Genomic DNA, 18113 nt, shown 5'->3' with positions numbered 1-18113 from the left:
AAAGAAGTATAGTGGCAACAGTCCAGATCAAAGCCTGCCGCTTCATGACATCCCTCACTTTTTCCTTTTTCAGCCACGAGTTTTGTACCAGCTGGACCGGATTACCCCAACTCAGCTAGAGAAATTTCTGGAGACTTGTAGGGATAAGTACATGAGGTAGGTGAAAGCGTATCTCCTGAATGAAATTAGAAGTAATTTTTTTTGTGGAGCCATTTGCAAGTCTTGCCATGGGTGGGAAATACTGTCGGGGTTAAAGTACTCATTGAGAAATTCACAAAACAGTTTGTCAGCTAATCAATGCACGATATTTACTGAAAGCTTACCGTGTCCGGAGCACTGTACTAAGTGCTCGGGAGAGAACAATATAACAAATTTGGTAATAAGAATGAATAATTGTGTTTGTTAAGCTCTGTACTAAGCTGTGGGGCTAAGGGTGAATAAAGGGTGGAAATCCAAGTTCACGGGCAACACAGAAGGGAATGGGAGAAGAAGAAATGAGGGCTTATTTGGGGGAATAATCTCTGAGAAGAAATGTGCTTTTAATAAAATAAAGCTTTGGGAACTAATGAGATCCATGCCTTGAGGAACCCTCTTACTTTAAGGGTGGGAGGCAGAGGAGGGTCTGACAAAAGACACTAAGGAGAAGCGGCCAAAGGGATAGGAGGAAAACCAGGAGAGGACAGCGTCAGTGAAGCCAAGGTTCGATAATATTTCCAGGAAAAGGGGGTGTCCACAGTTTCAGTCACAGTTGAGAAGTCTAGGAGAATTAGGATGGTCTAGAACCTGCTGGATTTGACATTGCATTGAGCTAGGCCCTCAATAAATGTCTTTAGTAATTCTTCATTGGTAAGACTTTATACACTGCACACACTTTACACACACTCTTCATTAGTGCAGTGGAACAGTGATAACCTGGGTCTCTTTTTAGTTTTTTGTTTTGTTTTTATTGCATTTGCTAAGCACTTACTATGTGCCAGGCACTGTACTAAGCACTGGAGTAGCTACAAGATAATCAGGTTGGACATAGTCCACGCCCCACATACGGCTCACGGTTTTAATCCCCATTTTACCGATGAGGTAACGGAGGCACAGAGAAGTGAAGTGGCTTGCCTAAGATCACAAAGCAGACAAGTGTTAGAGCCAGAATGAGAATCCAGGTCCTTTGACTCCGAGGCCTGTGCTGTTTCCACTAGGTCATGCTCCTGCTGTGGTTACATTGCTACGTTTGCTACGGGTCTACAGATCTGCTGGGATTAGCTCATATCTGAATTACAAATATTGGTATCTTCCCCCGTATTTCCCTTCACTTATTTTCTACACAGACGATTTGGTCTTTTGGTAGGATTAGGTTTAATCACTAGCGCTCACAGGAGTTGAAAAAGTCAAATTCAGATAATCGGATGGCCCTTCTCTGCTGGGATTATTTAAATTCACACTTTTCATAATACATAATACTCTGAGGCTGTTCTTCTGTGTGACTGTAGCAAATTTTTTATCTTTAGGCTGTGAATCGAACATGTAAAGTTGCACAAGACAAGGTTATTTCCTGAGTGAAACTTCATAGAATCTCATGCCTGGAGTTGAAGTCCAGTGGTCATAGCGTCCTTCCATAGTGGAGCACTCCTCATGCATCCCAATTGGGTGTATAGCCTATTCTTAAGGCTCTTTTAGGAAGGAACTGCCTATTGATAATTTTTGCCAATGCCCCAAATCCCCCATTATTCTGTGTGAAATGCATTTTCAACTTTAATGCGTTTTTCTCCACGTTTTCTTTTTTTCCCCCCACCCTAGGGCCCAGATGGAACCAGGTTCTGCGGTGGGTGCTCTCTGTGCTCAGAGCATTGGCGAGCCGGGCACACAGATGACCCTCAAGACGTTCCATTTTGCAGGCGTGGCCTCCATGAACATCACTCTGGGTGTGCCCAGGATCAAAGAAATCATTAACGCATCCAAAGCCATCAGGTATTGTACCTTGAGGGTTTTTTTTTTCCTTCCCCCTTTTTGTAGAAAAATAATCAGGAGAGTTAACTGGGAGAGGCAGGGAGGCAGAAGCAGCTGTCAAGGTGGGATAGGATAAGTTCTTGAATCCACATAGTAGCAGTTTGGGTGGAGAGGAAAGGGAGAATTTTAGCCATGCTGTGAAGGTATAACTGACAGGATTTGGTGGCAGACTGAATATGTGAGGTGAACGAGTGGTGAGTTGAGGACACCACCAAGGTTGCGGGCTCGTGAGATAGGGAGGATAGGGGTATTGTCTACAGTGACGGGGGTTCCGGGGGAACAGGGTTTGGGTGGGAAGATGAGGAGTTCTGTTTTGAACCGTTTTGAGGTGTCAGGCCATCCAGGTAGAGATGTCCCCAAGGCAGGGGGAAATGTGAGACTCCAGAAAAGGAGAGAGGTCAGGACTGGAGGTGTAGATTTGGGAGCGCTTAGGACAATGCTTTGCACATAGTAAGTGCTTAATAAATGCCATTATTATTATTAATCATCCACATAGTGATGGTAGTTGAAGCTGTAGGAATGATATGTGTATATATGTGTAGTATATGTTGCCAACTTGTACTTCCCAGGTGCTTAGTACAGTGCTCTGCACACAGTAAGCGCTCAATAAATACGATTGATTGATTGATTGAGTTATCTCCAAAGGAGTGGGTGTGGTGATGAGGAATGAGGAAACTAAGACACAGAAAGCTTGAGTGACTTGCCCAAGATCACACACCAGATAAGTGGCAGAGCAGAGCCCTGCTCTGCCTTATTCATTCATTCAATCGTATTTATTGAGCACTTACTATGTGCAGAGCACTGTACTAAGTGCTTGGGAAGTACAAGTCAGCAACATATGGAAACAGTCCCTACCCAGCAACGGGCTCACAGTCTAAAAGGGGGAAACAGACAGCAAAACAACATGTAGACGTGTTAAAATCGTCAGAACAAATAGAATTAAAGCTCTATGCACATCATTAACAAAATAGAATAGTAAATCAACCAATCAATCGTATATATTGAGCGCTTACTGTGTGCAGAGCACTGTACAAGCGCTTAGAATCCAGGCCCCCTGATTTCCAGTCCCGTGCTAGCTGCCTCCTTAAACTGGGCCGATGGTTGGTTCTGTGGGACTAAGGTCGCGTCCAGAAAAATAATGAATAAGAAAAATATCACGGGGTGAAAGGACTCACTCGGAAAACCCATGGAGTTAGGCCAATGTATATGAAACCCACCTCACATTGCTCCTAACTTCCTTAGATGTTTAGTCTGAACTGAATGCCACTTGGGCTACAAGCATTTTCTTCTAACACCCAACAGTGAAGAATAAGGGAGATGAATCTTGGACTACAAAAATGGGTGCAAAAGTTAGGAACATCTTGTCCTAGATTAAACTGCACCATGCTAGCAGCCCTCCACAAAATATAGGGTGTTGAACGAAGCTGTTGTTACTAAGGAACAAAACATTTTTCCTTCCAATGTATCCTATCTCCTTTCTTCCACCTAGCACTCCTATTATCACAGCACAACTGGACTCAGATGACGATTCCGATTTTGCCCGTCTTGTGAAAGGTCGCATTGAGAAAACCCTCTTGGGAGAGGTAAGAAAACTTTTTCTTGGTAATTCATAAAACTATGTCCAGGACTGAATTCTGGATTAGCAGAACAAGTAACAGTGGGATTTTGAAAGCTGGGTTGCATATACTGCTCTGTAACTTTCTCTTCAATAGGTAGCCTAAATATAAAGTGTGAAATTCAGGCGGAGTATCTTACAAATATCTTTATCCGTTAGAGCAAAAAAGGCTACTGGTATTCCCTCTGTTTCATATAATTGATCACCAGTCTCCCCATCTTCAAATCCTTACTAAAATCACATCTCCTTCAGGAAGCTTTCTCTGACTAATCGCTCATCTCCCCACTGTATTCTCTCATCCCACTGCATCACCTGTGCACTTGAGTCTGTATCCCCTAAGCACTTATCACCTCCCCCGAGTTCCCCTCTAACACTAACATACATCTCCTTATTCTCATTCCCTACCTATAACTTATTTTAATGTCTGCCCCCTCCTCCTCTTGATTTTAAGGTTCTTGAGGGGGGGGATCGTGTCCACCTACTCTTATACTCTCCCTCGCTCACCATAAGTACTCAACATATGCCACCGATTGAAAAGACTGATCGATGAACATTTTGGATTTTTGGATTTGTAGATTTCCGAATACATTGAAGAAGTGTTTCTTCCCGATGATTGTTTTATTCTCGTCAAGCTGTCCCTGGAGCGGATTAGGCTTCTGAGGCTAGAAGTAAGTTATTCATTATGAAACTCAGACCGCTTAAATGAGAAACAGCTTCAGCATGGTGACAATTAGGGCTGGATCATGAGCCCCATGTGGGACAGGGACCGTGTCCAGCCTAATTATCCTCTGTCTATCCCAGTGCTTAGTTCAAAGTTTAGCAAATATTAAGCATCTGTTTGTACGTAGTTGTTACTCTATTTATTTATTTATTTTACTTGTACATATCTATTCTATTTATTTTATTTTGTTATTATGTTTGGTTTTGTTCTCTGTCTCCCCCTTTTAGACTGTGAGCCCACTGTTGGGTAGGGACTGTCTCTATATGTTGCCAACTTGTACTTCCCAAGCGCTTAGTACAGTGCTCTGCAAACAGTAAGCGCTCAATAAATACGATTGATGATGATGATGAAGCATCTAGCAAATTCAGTTATTATTACAGAAAATAAAACCTGAGAGGTTAAAAAAGAACTGGACCGTAGGAAATGTTGGCTAAAGTTCGGCTCTGGTTTTTTGCATGTTTTTTTAAAATAATATTTGTTAAATTCTTACTGTGCGCCATGTACTGTTCCAAGCACTGGGGTAGATGCAAGGTAATCAGTTTGGACACAGTTCAGGTCCCACGTGGGGCTCACAGTACTAATCCCCATTTTAGAGATGAGGTAACGGAGGCACAGAGAAGTGACTTGCCCAAGGTCACGTGGCAGGTGGTAGAGCCAGGACTAAACCCAGGCCTATGTTGTATCCACTAGGCCACATTGCCTCTCTTGTGACCTTCTAAAAATCATTCTTCGATTTCATTTATCTGAACTCTCTTTTTTCTCCCACTACAATGGATAACTTGAGCTAGTTAAACCAGCCCAGTGCTTGAAACTGGGGTTTGCCAGCCAGAAGCTGCTTCTTTTGCCATGAGTGAAACAAATGGACCGCGTGCTGAGATGCAGAAACCCTTGTGCCCGATACTGCAGGTAAACGCTGAGACGGTCCGCTACTCCATCTGCATGTCCAAGCTGCGGGTGAAGCCCGGGGATGTCGCCGTTCACGGGGAGGCCGTGCTCTGTGTCACCCCACGAGAGAACAGCAAGAGCTCCATGTACTACGTCCTGCAGTTTCTCAAAGAGGACCTGCCGAAAGTAAGACCGCTACCCGCTTCCTGCCTTTGTCCCCTGTGCCCAGCCCCGGGCTGGGGCCTGGTACGTCACCGTAGGGAGGGCTCGGATCGTAAGCGGGGTGGGAGCAAGCCTGAAAACCTCCATCTGTCGTATTTATTGAGCGCTCGGTGGATGCGGAGCACTGTCCTAAGCGCTCAGGAGAGTGCCACAGGGCAGACACCATTCCCTACCCACAAGACTTCAGAGCATTTTCTCTTTGGATTTCAGGTGGTGGTGCAGGGCATCCCTGAGGTGTCGCGAGCGGTCATTCACATTGACGAGCAGAGCGGGAAGGAGAAATACAAGCTTCTGGTGGAAGGGGATAATCTGCGGGCGGTCATGGCCACGCACGGAGTCAAGGGCACTAAAACCACTTCCAATAACACTTATGAGGTACAGCTGTCCTACCGGTGAAACGTATTGTCAGTTTGGGAGGATTTTCCCTTCTTCCCACCTCAGTCCTTCCGCGGTTTCTTGCTCGTTTGCCAAAACAGAAGAACCCACGGTCTGTGAATTGCTCGTCACTTGCGATTTCTTTGCCAAGGAAAAGCAGCCTGTTGTAGCCTGAAACCTGCAAGAGAAGCTGGATATTCAAAGGAAGGGAAAGGGGAAAGCGCCAGTGTTCAGTCATTCATTCAATTATATTTATGGAGCACTTAGTGTGTGCAGAGCACTGTACTAAGCACTTGGAAAGTACTATTCAGCAACAAGGATAATAATAATGATGGCATTTGTTAGGCACCTACTGTGTGCAAAGCACTGTTCTAAGCGTGGTGGGGATAAACAAGGTGATCAGGTTGTCCCACATGGGGCTCACAGTCTTCATCCCCATTTTACAGATGAGGGAACTGAGGCACAGAGGATAGTAATAATAATAATGATGGCATTTGTTAAGCGCTTACTATGTGCAAAGCACTGTTCTAAGTGCTGAAGTGAAGTGACTTGCCCGAAGTCACACAACTGACAAGTGGCAGAGTCAGAATTAGAACCCATGACCTCTGACTCTCAAGCCCGGGCTCTTTCCACTGAGCCAGGCTATCCCTGCCCACAGTGGGCTCACAGTCTAGAAGGGGGAGGCAGACATCAAAACAAGTGAACAGGCATCAATAGCATCAAAATAAAAAAATAGAATTATAGATATATGTACACATCGTTAATATAAATAAATAGAATTATAAATATGTACATATCTATACAAGTGCTGTGGGGCGGGGAGGGGGTAGAGCAGAGGGAGGGAGTCGGGGCGATGGGGAGGGGAAGCAGAGGGAAAGGGGGACTTAGTCTGGGAAGTCCTCCTGGAGGAGGTGAGCCTTCAGTAGAGCTTTGAAGGGGGGAAGTATGGTTGTTTGGTAGATATGAGGAGGGAGGGCATTCCAGGCCAGAGGTAGGACATGGGCCAGGGGCTGACGGCGGGACAGGTGAGAGCGAGGCCCAGTGAGAAGGTTCCTCCTTGATGTTGTTTTCTCAGGTGGAGAAAACGCTGGGCATCGAAGCTGCCCGCACAACTATCATCAATGAAATCCAGTACACAATGGTCAATCATGGCATGAGCATCGACAGAAGGCATGTTATGCTGCTGTCCGATCTGATGACCTATAAGGTGTGTATGTAGGAATTCCTTCCCGTTGCTTACTTGTAAGACTTGATTAAATTTGGGGACTTCAGCAGTTGGAACTGTCTTTGGCTTTGTTTATGATACTGGAGCAGCCACATTGGGGGTGGGAAGCGGTGTGGCTTTAGTGGCCTCGACTTAAAGGACTGGATTCTCGGATCCTGGCTTTGCCGTCTGCCTGCGGTGTGACCTTAGGCAAATCACTTAACTTCTCAATGCCTCTGTGTCTTCGTCTGTAAAAGGGGGATCAAATACCTGTTCTCCCTCCTTAGACTCTGAGTCCATTGAGGAATTAGGGACCGTATCCAACAGGATTATCTTGTATCTACCCCAGTGCCTAAGTCCAGTGGTCGGCACGTAATAAGTGCTTAACGAATATTATTATGGTATGATGTGGGGGACTTTTGGGGTTTTTTGTGGGGGGGCTCTGTGTGTGTGTGTGTGTGGTTTTTTTATGGCATTTGTTAAGTTCTTATTATGCGCCAGGCACGTAATCACTGGGGTTGATACAAGATAATGGGATTGGACACTGTCCATGTCCTACATGGGGCTCACAGTCTTAATCCCCGCTTTACAGTTGAAGAAACTGAGGCAAGGAAAAGTGAAGTGACTCGACCAGGGTCACACAGCAGACAAGTGTTGGAGCCGGGATTGGAACCCAGGTTTTTCTGATTCCCGGCTCGCTCCCTATCCACTAGGCCTTGCTGCTTCTCATGACAAAAAGCTTTCCTAAAATGGCTTTTCAAAATCTTATACCCTTCCAAAGTCATTTTAGATAATGTATCGCAGCCAAGTCTAGAAAACAGCCAAGTACGCATGGAATGGGGTATAGCCAATTAAGACAGGAGGTGTGTACTTCCAGGCCTTAACTGCTCAAAGAAATCATTTTAGGAAACAGGCATCAGTTTCTAAGTCAGATGATAGATTCAGTTCCATGTTGTTCTTTGCTGATGCTTAAATGTATTCAAACTGCTGTTTTGTGTGGGTGGGGAAATGGTTGTGTTGTTTTTTTGTGTTGTTTTTGTTTGTGTTGGAAGCAGAATCATAGCTCTGGAGCTCTGTTTGAATTTGTATCTTTCTGACCTTTGACCCAGGGTGAAGTGCTAGGCATTACTAGGTTCGGCCTGGCCAAAATGAAGGAAAGCGTATTGATGCTGGCATCCTTTGAAAAGACTGCGGACCATCTCTTTGATGCTGCCTACTTTGGGCAGAAGGATTCAGTGTGTGGTAAGTATCCATGGACAGACAGGTTGTAGTAATGCATCCAGCATTTACGCACCAGGTAAGTCACTTAAGAAACGAAAGGAGTCAATGTTTCAGGTGCTTCTCAAAACTTAAAAAGGAGATTTTTTTTAAGCTGCAACTGCAGTTCTTAAAATTGAAACGAGTGAATCTGTTGGTTTCAGAAAGCACGACGGGATATGTCTTCTTTCTCTGCCCTTGTAGGGGGGTTGAGCTGTAGAAAACAGCATAGAAGGGCCTGCCGTGACTTAACAGCAATTAGAACAGGCCCAAAAGGAATTTGATGCTTGTGGACAAGTAGGAATTTTAATGAAACACTGACCTGTGGTAATAGCTCTATTTTCAGAAGGCTGTTGGAACTAGTCCCCAGCACTAGCTTAACTTTAGTAAGTCATTCTCTTTCACATGACACCACTGAGAAGCAGTGTGGCGTAGTGGAAAGTACAGGAGCCTGGGGATCAGATGATTTGGATTCTGATCCCAGCTCTGCCACTTGCCTGCTGTGTGATCTTGGGTAAATCACTTAACTTCTCTGTGCTTCAGTTTCCTCATCTATAAAATGGGGATTCAGTACCCGTTCTCCTACTTAACTGTTAAGCCCCATGTGGGACAGAGACTATGCCTGACTTGATTATCTCGTATCTATCCTAATACTTAGAACAATGCTTGGCACAGTGTACATACTTAACAAAATACCAGTATTACCATTATTTACCCTTTTTTTAAATTGGTGTTCCCTAAAATAACAAAGCAATCCCACCACCCTTGCGCTCTGCAGATGGTAAAACTGAGGCAGAGTGATATAAGATTTTGCTGTAGTCTCATAGCCAAATAGGGCAGAACCAGAAGCCTAAGAATCTGTTCTTTCATTCATTCAATCGTATTTATTGAGCACTTTCTGTTTGCAGAGCACTGTACTAAGCGCTTAGAAAGTACAATTCAGCAGCAAATAGAGACAATATCTGCCCAACAACGGGCTCACAGTCTGGAAGGGAGGAGACAGACATCAAAACAAGTAAACAGACATCAATAGAATTAATATGAATAAATGGAATTATAGGTATATGCACATCATTAATAAAATAAATAGAATACGTATGTACATATATATGTAATCTATATATGCCACACCCTGACCCTAGCCTTTCAAATACACTTTCTTTTTATGTTTCAAATGTGAGTTTGCTTAAAAAGTACTTGTTCCATTACCAGCGTGTAGTATAGTGCTTAACACATAGTAAACACTTAACAAGTACCCAAGTTAACTCCTTGAGGTGGTTGTGTCTACCAACGGTATTGTATTCTCCCAATCAATCAGTGGTATCTATTGAGAGCTACAATGTGCCGAGCAGTGGACTAAGCACTTGGGGAAGTACAGCACAACAGAATTAGCAGACCGATTCCCTACCCATCGGGAGCTTACTGTCTAGCACTTAGGACAGTGCTCTGCACAAAGTAAGTACAAAATGCCATTAGTTGATCGATGGGTTGACCGATTCCTGGACCACATCACTTCTGCTTGTGACCCAGGAGAAACAGTGACCACAAGGATGCAGCAGATATCAGCACCACTCTTAAAGAAACTGTAGCCGGGAAAGGAAGGATGGGAATGCTACTGACTTCAGGCAAGTCACTTCACTTCTCTGGGCCTCAGTTCCCTCATCTGTAAAATGGGGGTGAAGACTGTGAGCCCCCTGTGGGACAACCTGATCACCTTGTATCTCCCTCAGCGCTTAGAACAGTGCTTTGCACATAGTAAGCGCTTAATAAATGCTATCATTATTATCATTATTATTACCGGAGAAGTCGCCTCTCCACAGTTCGTTTGTCCGGGCCTCACTCCTTCCGAACACAGAGTATTATTACTGGTGCCTCAGTTTGGGTTCACTGGAATTATAAATTGCGTCTTATAAATTTATCTGTATTAATATCGGTCTCCCCCTCTAGCCTTGTGGTCAGGGGTGCATCTGTCGACTCTGTGGTATTGTACTCTCCCAGGCGCTTAGCATAGTGCTCTGCTCATAGGAAGCGCTCAGTAAATGCCATTGGTGATGAGATTAGAAGGGGGAGAACAGTGTGGAAAGGCAGAAAACTGTTTCCTCCTATTCCCTTTGTCCCTAGAGCACCACAGGCTTTTCTTCTTATAGGCTTCTGCTCTGTTGGCCTATTTATCTCCCCGTTTTTGAATTCCCGTACTTCTGGATTCCCACGTTCAGGTCCTGAGTCTTTCAGGCCTTGCCTAAAGCCGCCCGAGGGGAAGCCTATGCCAAGTGCAATGCCCGGCTATTTCAATCAATTGATCGTGTTTATTGAACACTTACTGTGTGCAGAGCACTGTACTAAGTGCTTGGGAGAGCACAACATAAGAGTTGGTAGACACATTCCCTGGCCACAGTGAGTTGTTCCAGAGGTGATTCCCTCCTTCCCATTTCTCCTCCCCTCTCCCTTCTCCCAAATACCTGAGTCGCATTTCTGAACTGCCCCAGGGGCAGGCGTGTTCTGGTAATCCCGGCAGAGACAAAACTGCCATTGGGGCACGTCCCGAATTTTTATTGCCTTTTTCTCCAGTAGGTAAGACCTGGGCACCAATTGGTCCAAAGTCCATGAGCTGACCTCTGGTTGTTTACTTTATTCTGTGGTTTCAGTCAAAGAAAACATTCTGTGGCAAACTCAATCCCTTCTGAAAGTGTTTGCTCAATGTTCTTGCTGACTAAGTTTAATGACCTCAGAAGAGGGACCCGTACGGATTCCTTTTTATTTTTTATTTTTTCACTTTGGCAGCCCCCGTGGCTGCCATTTGACTTAGCACAGATGTGAGAGCAAAACGGTTTCAGTCTCCAGCCGCCCGGTGATTTGGCTGGAACTAGGTGGCACTTCTCCTAAATCAACCACCCAAGACCTGGGGCCAAGTCTCAGGGTTCCCAAATCTAGGAAGAGACTCCTCTTTTGCATATCCTCTGCCGGCAGACTAAGAACAGGGCTTTCAGCAGGCCCATAGATTGGTAGCAAGAACTTTTTGAAGTGAAAGAGCTGAAGATACGTCTGTTAAATCTGCACTTTTCACGTTTCCGCCCATCCGAAAGGTGATGGTCTCAGCCTGGTAAAGCAAACAGCAGTGCCAGTTTAACAATCGTGGTGTTGATTAAATGCCAATTGTCTGCCAAGTGCCGCGCTGGGCCCCGGCACTCAAATACCGTCGATCGACCGACTCAGATCAGATACGGAGTATGCCCTTCTCAGGGTTTATAATCCAAGGGTTAGAGAGGACTGGTATTAGCCCCATTCTACAGATGATGAAGTTGAGGCCCAGGGAGAGTGTGACTTTACCCAAAGTCACACAGTAACTTCAGTACCAGCAGAGTTGGGATTAGAAACTGGGTCATGCTGCCTTTCAGTAGTATTAGTAGTATTTACTGAGCACTTACTGGCTCCAGAGCACTGTACTTCAGGTATGTGGGGCACATAAAAAAGAAATAAAAGACATACATGATCCCCTCCCTCAAGTTTACAGTCTAACGGTAGGGTCAGAAGAGGCAGAAGGCACCATAGTTACAAGTGACTAGAAAACAGTAATATAACAGACCAAAAAGATTACTGAGATAACAATATCTATTTCTCGAAATTCCTAGTACTCATGTACATGTCCAGAATCCATTTTAATGTCTCTCTCTTTGTGGGCAGGGAACATATCTATCAATTCGGTGGTAGTGTACTCTCCCAAGTGCTTAGAACAGTGTTTTGCACACAGTAAGCACTTAATGTCATTGATCGACTGTGAGCCCCAGCAGAGACGAGGACGAACTCATATTGATTATTTAATTTTTTAAGCACCTCTATGGCACTTAGCACAGTACTTGGTGAAAAGCAAGTGCTCAAGGAACAACAGGACTAATATTGAAAGAAAGTTCACCGTGTCTGGCTTTTTTTTTTTCTTGGCTGCTTTATCAAGTTTTCACCCTTAGTACAGTGCTCTGCACACAGTAAGCGCTCAATAAATCCGATTGATGATGATGATGATGATGAGTGTAAAATGGAGGGTCAAGTCCATCATCGGGCTAGCCTAGTTAGGATTTTCTCAGACCTGGGCCAAGGTGCAGGATTCTAATAGCACTTGGGTTGTTGTTTCAGGTGTTTCTGAGTGCATAATCATGGGCATCCCGATGAACATTGGGACCGGACTCTTCAAGCTGCTCCACAAAGCTGACCGGGATCCCAACCCTCCCGAGAGGCCCTTGGTCTTCGATACGAGCGAGTTCCACATCCCCATGGTCACGTAGCATCCACCAGAGGACCGGAAAGACTGCGGACTTAATCCGGCATTCTTCTGGCCTCGGGGCCAAACCCAAATTAGCCATCCATGGTTTGCTGCCACCAACTTTGGAAAATAAAGCGGACTCAGATGTGGACAATGGAGAGGAGCACCTGTTCAAGAATTGAATTCAGCTCGAAGCTTTTCAGTTCAGAAAGATGGAAGACTTTCTCACATTATCCATGTTGTCACAGCCAACTGTGGTACTGCCTGAAAGTACATAGTCTCCTGTTGGAGACCATTTCTGTGTGAATAAGTTAATAACTATTTCCCAACCTATCTCTGGCTGGTTCTAATTTATTCATCCTTGTTAGTTCATTTGTCTATGTTTGACATCGTTTTTATTTTTGCCATTTTCCAGTTGCATCAAGCCCACTATTATAATTTCATCTCGACACCTTAGCACTGTGGCAAGTGGGAATTAGCCGTCTGCTTTTTGGCTCCAGACAGCATGTAGCTGTGTACCCAGTCTAATACAAACAAGGAAGAAGTTCAAGTTTTTTGTTTCACCCTTTGTTGAAATTTCCCAATGTGATGTTCTCAAGTTAAAGAAAAAAAAAACATTTTTATTTACTCTTCTTTTTAAGCAGCAAGAACTCTGTAAAAGCCAATATTGAAGTTAATCCGAAAAAACTGGTCAAGCAAAATCGCCGCATAGGATTTGAATTCAAACCTGGAACTGGGGTGAAACCCAAGGCCTTGCTGAGATCCGCTCTACCCAGGTCCTGAGAGCATCCAACTTCCCTGCATCCAGTCTCCACCTACACTTCTACGATTCAAGGGTGTTATTTTTGTTTGCCTCTTTTTTAAAAAATGGTATTCATTAAGCGCTTACTATGTGTCAAGCACTGTTCTAAGCACCGGGGTCGATACGAGATAATCAGGGTGGAGATGCAGTCCATGTCCCACTTGGGGCTCGCAGTCTAAGTGCGGGGGGGACGTTGAATGTCGACTTTGTTGGCCTCCAGTTCTCCCCATTCTGGCTAAAAATAGCTGGGTGGCCCATCCGGCAGCTGCCCTCCTGGGTTTTTTAGCCTCAGGAGTTCAAAAAAACCTAGACCAGCCGTGGAATTGGCAAAACTAGATGGGGCCCCGTCATTGTCTTCGGAGTAACCGCAACTCAGTCTTCACCTCACTTCAACCACCGGCAACTGCCTGGGTGTTGGAGGCCCTGCAGAGGTTAGTCCCTGAAGAAGGAGGGTTGGGGAGAAAGAGAAACGAATGAATCTCAGAAGAATCACAGAGAAGGGCTGAACCTGAAGAGCTCATACAGTAGGAGGGTGTAAATCTACAGTTGAAGCAGGAAGCATGTGCGTCAGATCTCTGTAAAGATTAAGCGGCAGAGGAAGACCTTATTAATCTGCAAGGATTTCTTCGCAGTAGCTCTGTAATTGCTGTTGGGTTTTCCAAGGCTCTGGAGGAGGTTTTGTGCAAAATTTGAAAAAAAAAAAAAGTCTAAGTAGCTTGTCTTCAAGGGAAAAAAGAGTGGATTTTGCCCCAGGAGACAATGTGCTCTTTGTGCCGAACTGCTCATTAAGACTGGCAAAGTGCCAGAGGAAGAAATGAAAATGGTGATGGCCATGGAGTTGCTAACCCCCCTCACCACCACCACCCCCTGAGAACCTTCAATGCAGCCCATCCTTTGTGCTTTCCCGAAGGTCAGGTTCTGGGAAATGGATGCACAACTTCAGGAAAGAACAAAGTTCCACTTCCCAGGACTCATCGAGGGCTGTGGTCCTGAGATGGGACACTGAAAACCAGGGGCAAGGAAAGTGCATCCCTTTTTAGAATAAGCGTTGGATGAGAGGAAATAAGCCTTAAACAATTATAATTTCTTTCCCTACCTCCCCTCCTCCCACCACCCTCACCTCTTCTTTCCCAGGGTGGTCTTCCGGAATGAATTAATCAGATTGATCCAACTGAATGCCAGAATAAAGGGACAACTGAACTCAAGGAGTGTGTGCCTATGTATCGATAAGAAACTGAAAAACACAGAAAAATGCACAAAGAATTGTGGATGCTTAAATTTATTGGGGCTTTGGGAAAAGGTTAAAATTCTGAACTTGGAGTAGTCTTAATTGGGAGGGAGGGGTAACATATCGTACAGGCTTTGATCCTGCCCAATCCTGCCATAGCACTTGTTTTCACCAAAAATTTGACTAGAGTGGGAATTAAAGAATCTTACAACACAAACCTGTTTGGATATAGCCGGTCTCAGTCTTGGGAGAAACAGATTGTCCCTCTTGCACACAGCAGTAGAACAGGTGACTACAAGAAGTTATTTTCTTTAAAAATTAGTTTTGCACAAACAGCTCGTAACAGAGCTGATTTTGAAGTTGAAGCTCTTCCGAGGAACTACCGACCCAGAGTTGAATAGGGATTCCTCGCATGAGTCGAAATTTTGTTTATAAAGGTCAGATTAAAGTTTACGTTAAAAATGACACGCCTGTGTGATCCTGCAAATTTATTGCTGCCTCCTGATAAAGCAGAAACCTCGATGCCGCCAGGCAGAGCTGGTGGGCAGTCGTGGAGACGGCGAATGGGGGTCGATAATAATAATAATGGCATTCATTAAGTGCTTACTATGTGCAAAGCACTGTTTTAAGTGCTGGGGAGGTTACAAGGTGATCAGGTTGTCCCACGTGGGGCTCACAGTCTTCATCCCCATTTTACAGATGAGGTAACTGAGGCACAGAGAAGTGAAGTGACTTGCCCAGAGTCACACAGCTGACAGTTGGCAGAGCTGGGATTTGAACCCATGACCTCTGACTCCAAAGCCCGTGCTCTTTCCACTGAGCCACGAGCAGAGGGATCAAAAATCAACCCTATTCTTCAGTGTTTGGTAAATACCTGGATCATTGCCTGCAGCATCCTTGTATTAATTATGTAAATAAAAAGACTTTCCACCATAAATGAAGCAGCCGTATTTGAGTCTGTACTCAGCTGATCTCCATCTATCTAGAGATAGTGGGACTGTGATACTAATGGTATCTGTTGAGTGCTCACTGTGTGGGAGGCAGTGGTAGCAAGGTCTGGGGTAAATACAAGTTAAAAGGTCAGAGACTGTCCCTGTCCCACATGGACCTCCCAGTCTAAGTAGGAAAGGGAACTGGTATTGATTCCCCTTCCAAACTGTAAGTTCATTGTGGGCAGGTAATGTGTCTGTTGATTGTTATATTGTACTCCCCCAACCGCTTAGTACATTAATTCATTCTATAGTATTTATTGAGCGCTTATGGTATGCAGAGCACTGTATTAAGCACTTGGAAAGTACAGTACACCACTAAAGAGAGGCAATCCCTTCCCACAACGGGCTCACGATCTAGGGGGGGGAGATACATCAAAACAAATAAACAGGCATCAATATAAGTAGAATTATAGATATATACATTCATTCAATCGTATTTATTGAGCACTTGCTGTGTGCAGAGCACTGTACTAAGCACTTGGGAAGTACAAGTCAGTAACATAGAGACGGTCCCTGCCCAACAACAGGCTCACAGTCTAGAAGGTGGAGATGGACAACAAAACAACATATAGACAGGTGTCAAAACCATCAGAATAAATAGAATTATAGCTATATGCACATCATTAATAAAATACCTAAGTGCTGTGGGGCGGGGAGGGGGCGAAGAGCAAAGGGAGTGAGTCAAGGTGATGTGAGCCCACCTTCTAGACTGTGAGCCCACTGTTGGGTAGGGACCGTCTCTATATGTTGCCAACTTGTACTTCCCAGGCGCTTAGTGCAGTGCTCTGCACACAGTAAGCGCTCAATACGATTGAATGAATGTGGAAGGGAGAGGGAGCTGAGGAGAAGGGCTTAGTCTGGGAAGGCCTCTTGAAGGAGGTGTGCCTTCAGTAGGGCTTTGAAAGGTGGGGAAGAGTGATTGTTTGGAGGATTTGTAGAGGGAGGGTGTTCCAGGCCAGAGGTAGGATGTGGGCCAGGAGTCAGCGGCAAGACAGGCGAGATTGAGGCACAGCAAGACGGTTAGCACCAGAGGAGCGGAGGGTGCGGGCTGGGATGTAGAAGGAGAGAAGGGAGGTGACGGAAGAAGGGGCAAGGTGATGGAGAGCTTTAAAGCCAATAGTGAGGAGTTTTTGTTTGATACGGAGGTGGATAGGGAACCACAAGATTATTGAGGAGCGGGGTGACATGCCCTGAACTTTTCTGTAGAAAAATAGCCCACACCCTGTGCTCCTCTGCTGCTAACCTCCTCACTGTGCCTCGTTCTCGCCTGTCCCGCCGTCGACCCCCGGCCCACGTCCTCCCTCTGGCCTGGAATGCCCTCCCTCCGCACATCTGCCAAGCTAGCTCTCTTCCTCCCTTCAAGGCCCTACTGAGAGCTCACCTCTTCCAGGAGGCCTTCCCAGGCTGAGCCCCCTCCTTCATCTCAATCAATAAATCAATTGTATTTATTGAGCGCTTACTGTGTGCAGAGCACTGTACTAAGCCTCCCCCTCCCCATCCCCCCCCGCCCTACCTCCTTCCCCTCCCCACAGCACCTGTATATATGTTTGTACATATTTATTACTCTCTTTATTTTACTTGTACATATTTACTATTCTGTTTATTTTATTTTGTTAATATGTTTTGTTTTATTGTCTGTCTCCCCCTTCTAGACTTTGAGCCCGCTGCTGGGAAGGGACCGTCTCTATATGTTGCAGTGTTCTGTGTACAGTGCTCTGCACACAGTAAGCGCTCAATAAATATGATTGAATGAATGAATGAATGAATGAATCCGAGCAGTGGAGTGAAGTATGGACTGAAGTCGGGAGAGGCAGGAAGCTGGGAGGTCAGAAAGGAGGCTGATGCAGAAATCCAGTCAGGATAAAATGAGAGAGCGTACTAACATGGTAGCAGGTTGGATGGACCAACAGGATTTGGTGAGGGATTGGATATGTGGAATGAATGAGAGAGCGGAGTCAAGGATGACACCAAAGTTAGGGGCTTGTGAGACGGGAAGGATGGATTTGCCATCCACAGTGACGAGAAAGTTCAGGAGAGGACAGGGTTTGGGAGGGAAGATGAGCTCTGCCTTGGACATGTTGAGTTTGAGGTGGCGGGAGGACATCCAAGTAGAGATGTCCTGAAGGCAGGAGGAGATACTAGCCTGGAGAGAGTGAGAGAACGGGGGAGGAGATATAGATTCCAGTGTTATCTGCATAGAAATGATAGTTGAAACCATGGGAGCGAATGAGTTCTCTAAGGGAATGAGTATAGATGGAGACTAAAAGGGGGGCAAGAACTGAACTGTGCTCTTTGCACAGTCAGTGCTCAATAAATACAATTGAATGAATGAATGAATGATCCCCATCTTCCACAGGAAGATGGAAACTGAGGCACAGAGAAGTTAAGTGATTGGCCCAAGGTCAAACAATAGACAAGGGGGAGCCAGAAATAGAACCCAGAGTGGGCAAGGTGGAGATGAGCCCCCTTTTTCCTCTCCTCCTCATCCCACCACCCCCCTGCCTTACCTCCTTCCCCTCCCCACAGCACTTGTATATATTTGTACAGATTTATTGC

The 18113-nt window shown here is 45.2% G+C and overlaps 1 protein-coding gene across 1 annotated transcript in view; it reads left to right on the top strand.

The window, feature by feature from the left end:
• POLR3A (RNA polymerase III subunit A) overlaps positions 1 to 15030 on the top strand; it is a 55095-nt gene extending 40065 nt beyond the window's left edge. The window contains exons 23-31 of the mRNA XM_038743580.1: positions 74 to 156; positions 1792 to 1962; positions 3491 to 3584; positions 4192 to 4284; positions 5244 to 5408; positions 5655 to 5819; positions 6895 to 7026; positions 8133 to 8265; positions 12409 to 15030. Coding sequence (XP_038599508.1) covers positions 74 to 156; positions 1792 to 1962; positions 3491 to 3584; positions 4192 to 4284; positions 5244 to 5408; positions 5655 to 5819; positions 6895 to 7026; positions 8133 to 8265; positions 12409 to 12557 — 1185 coding nt within the window. The 3' untranslated portion in view covers positions 12558 to 15030. The remainder of the gene's footprint in view (positions 1 to 73; positions 157 to 1791; positions 1963 to 3490; positions 3585 to 4191; positions 4285 to 5243; positions 5409 to 5654; positions 5820 to 6894; positions 7027 to 8132; positions 8266 to 12408) is intronic.
• Positions 15031 to 18113: the final 3083 nt, after the last annotated feature.

Source organism: Tachyglossus aculeatus, chromosome 3, assembly GCF_015852505.1.
Source record: "Tachyglossus aculeatus isolate mTacAcu1 chromosome 3, mTacAcu1.pri, whole genome shotgun sequence".
In the NCBI taxonomy this organism is placed as follows: Eukaryota; Metazoa; Chordata; class Mammalia; order Monotremata; family Tachyglossidae; genus Tachyglossus; species Tachyglossus aculeatus.
Note: the sequence above shows the minus strand (reverse complement) of the source record. Positions and strands in the feature narration are given on the sequence as shown.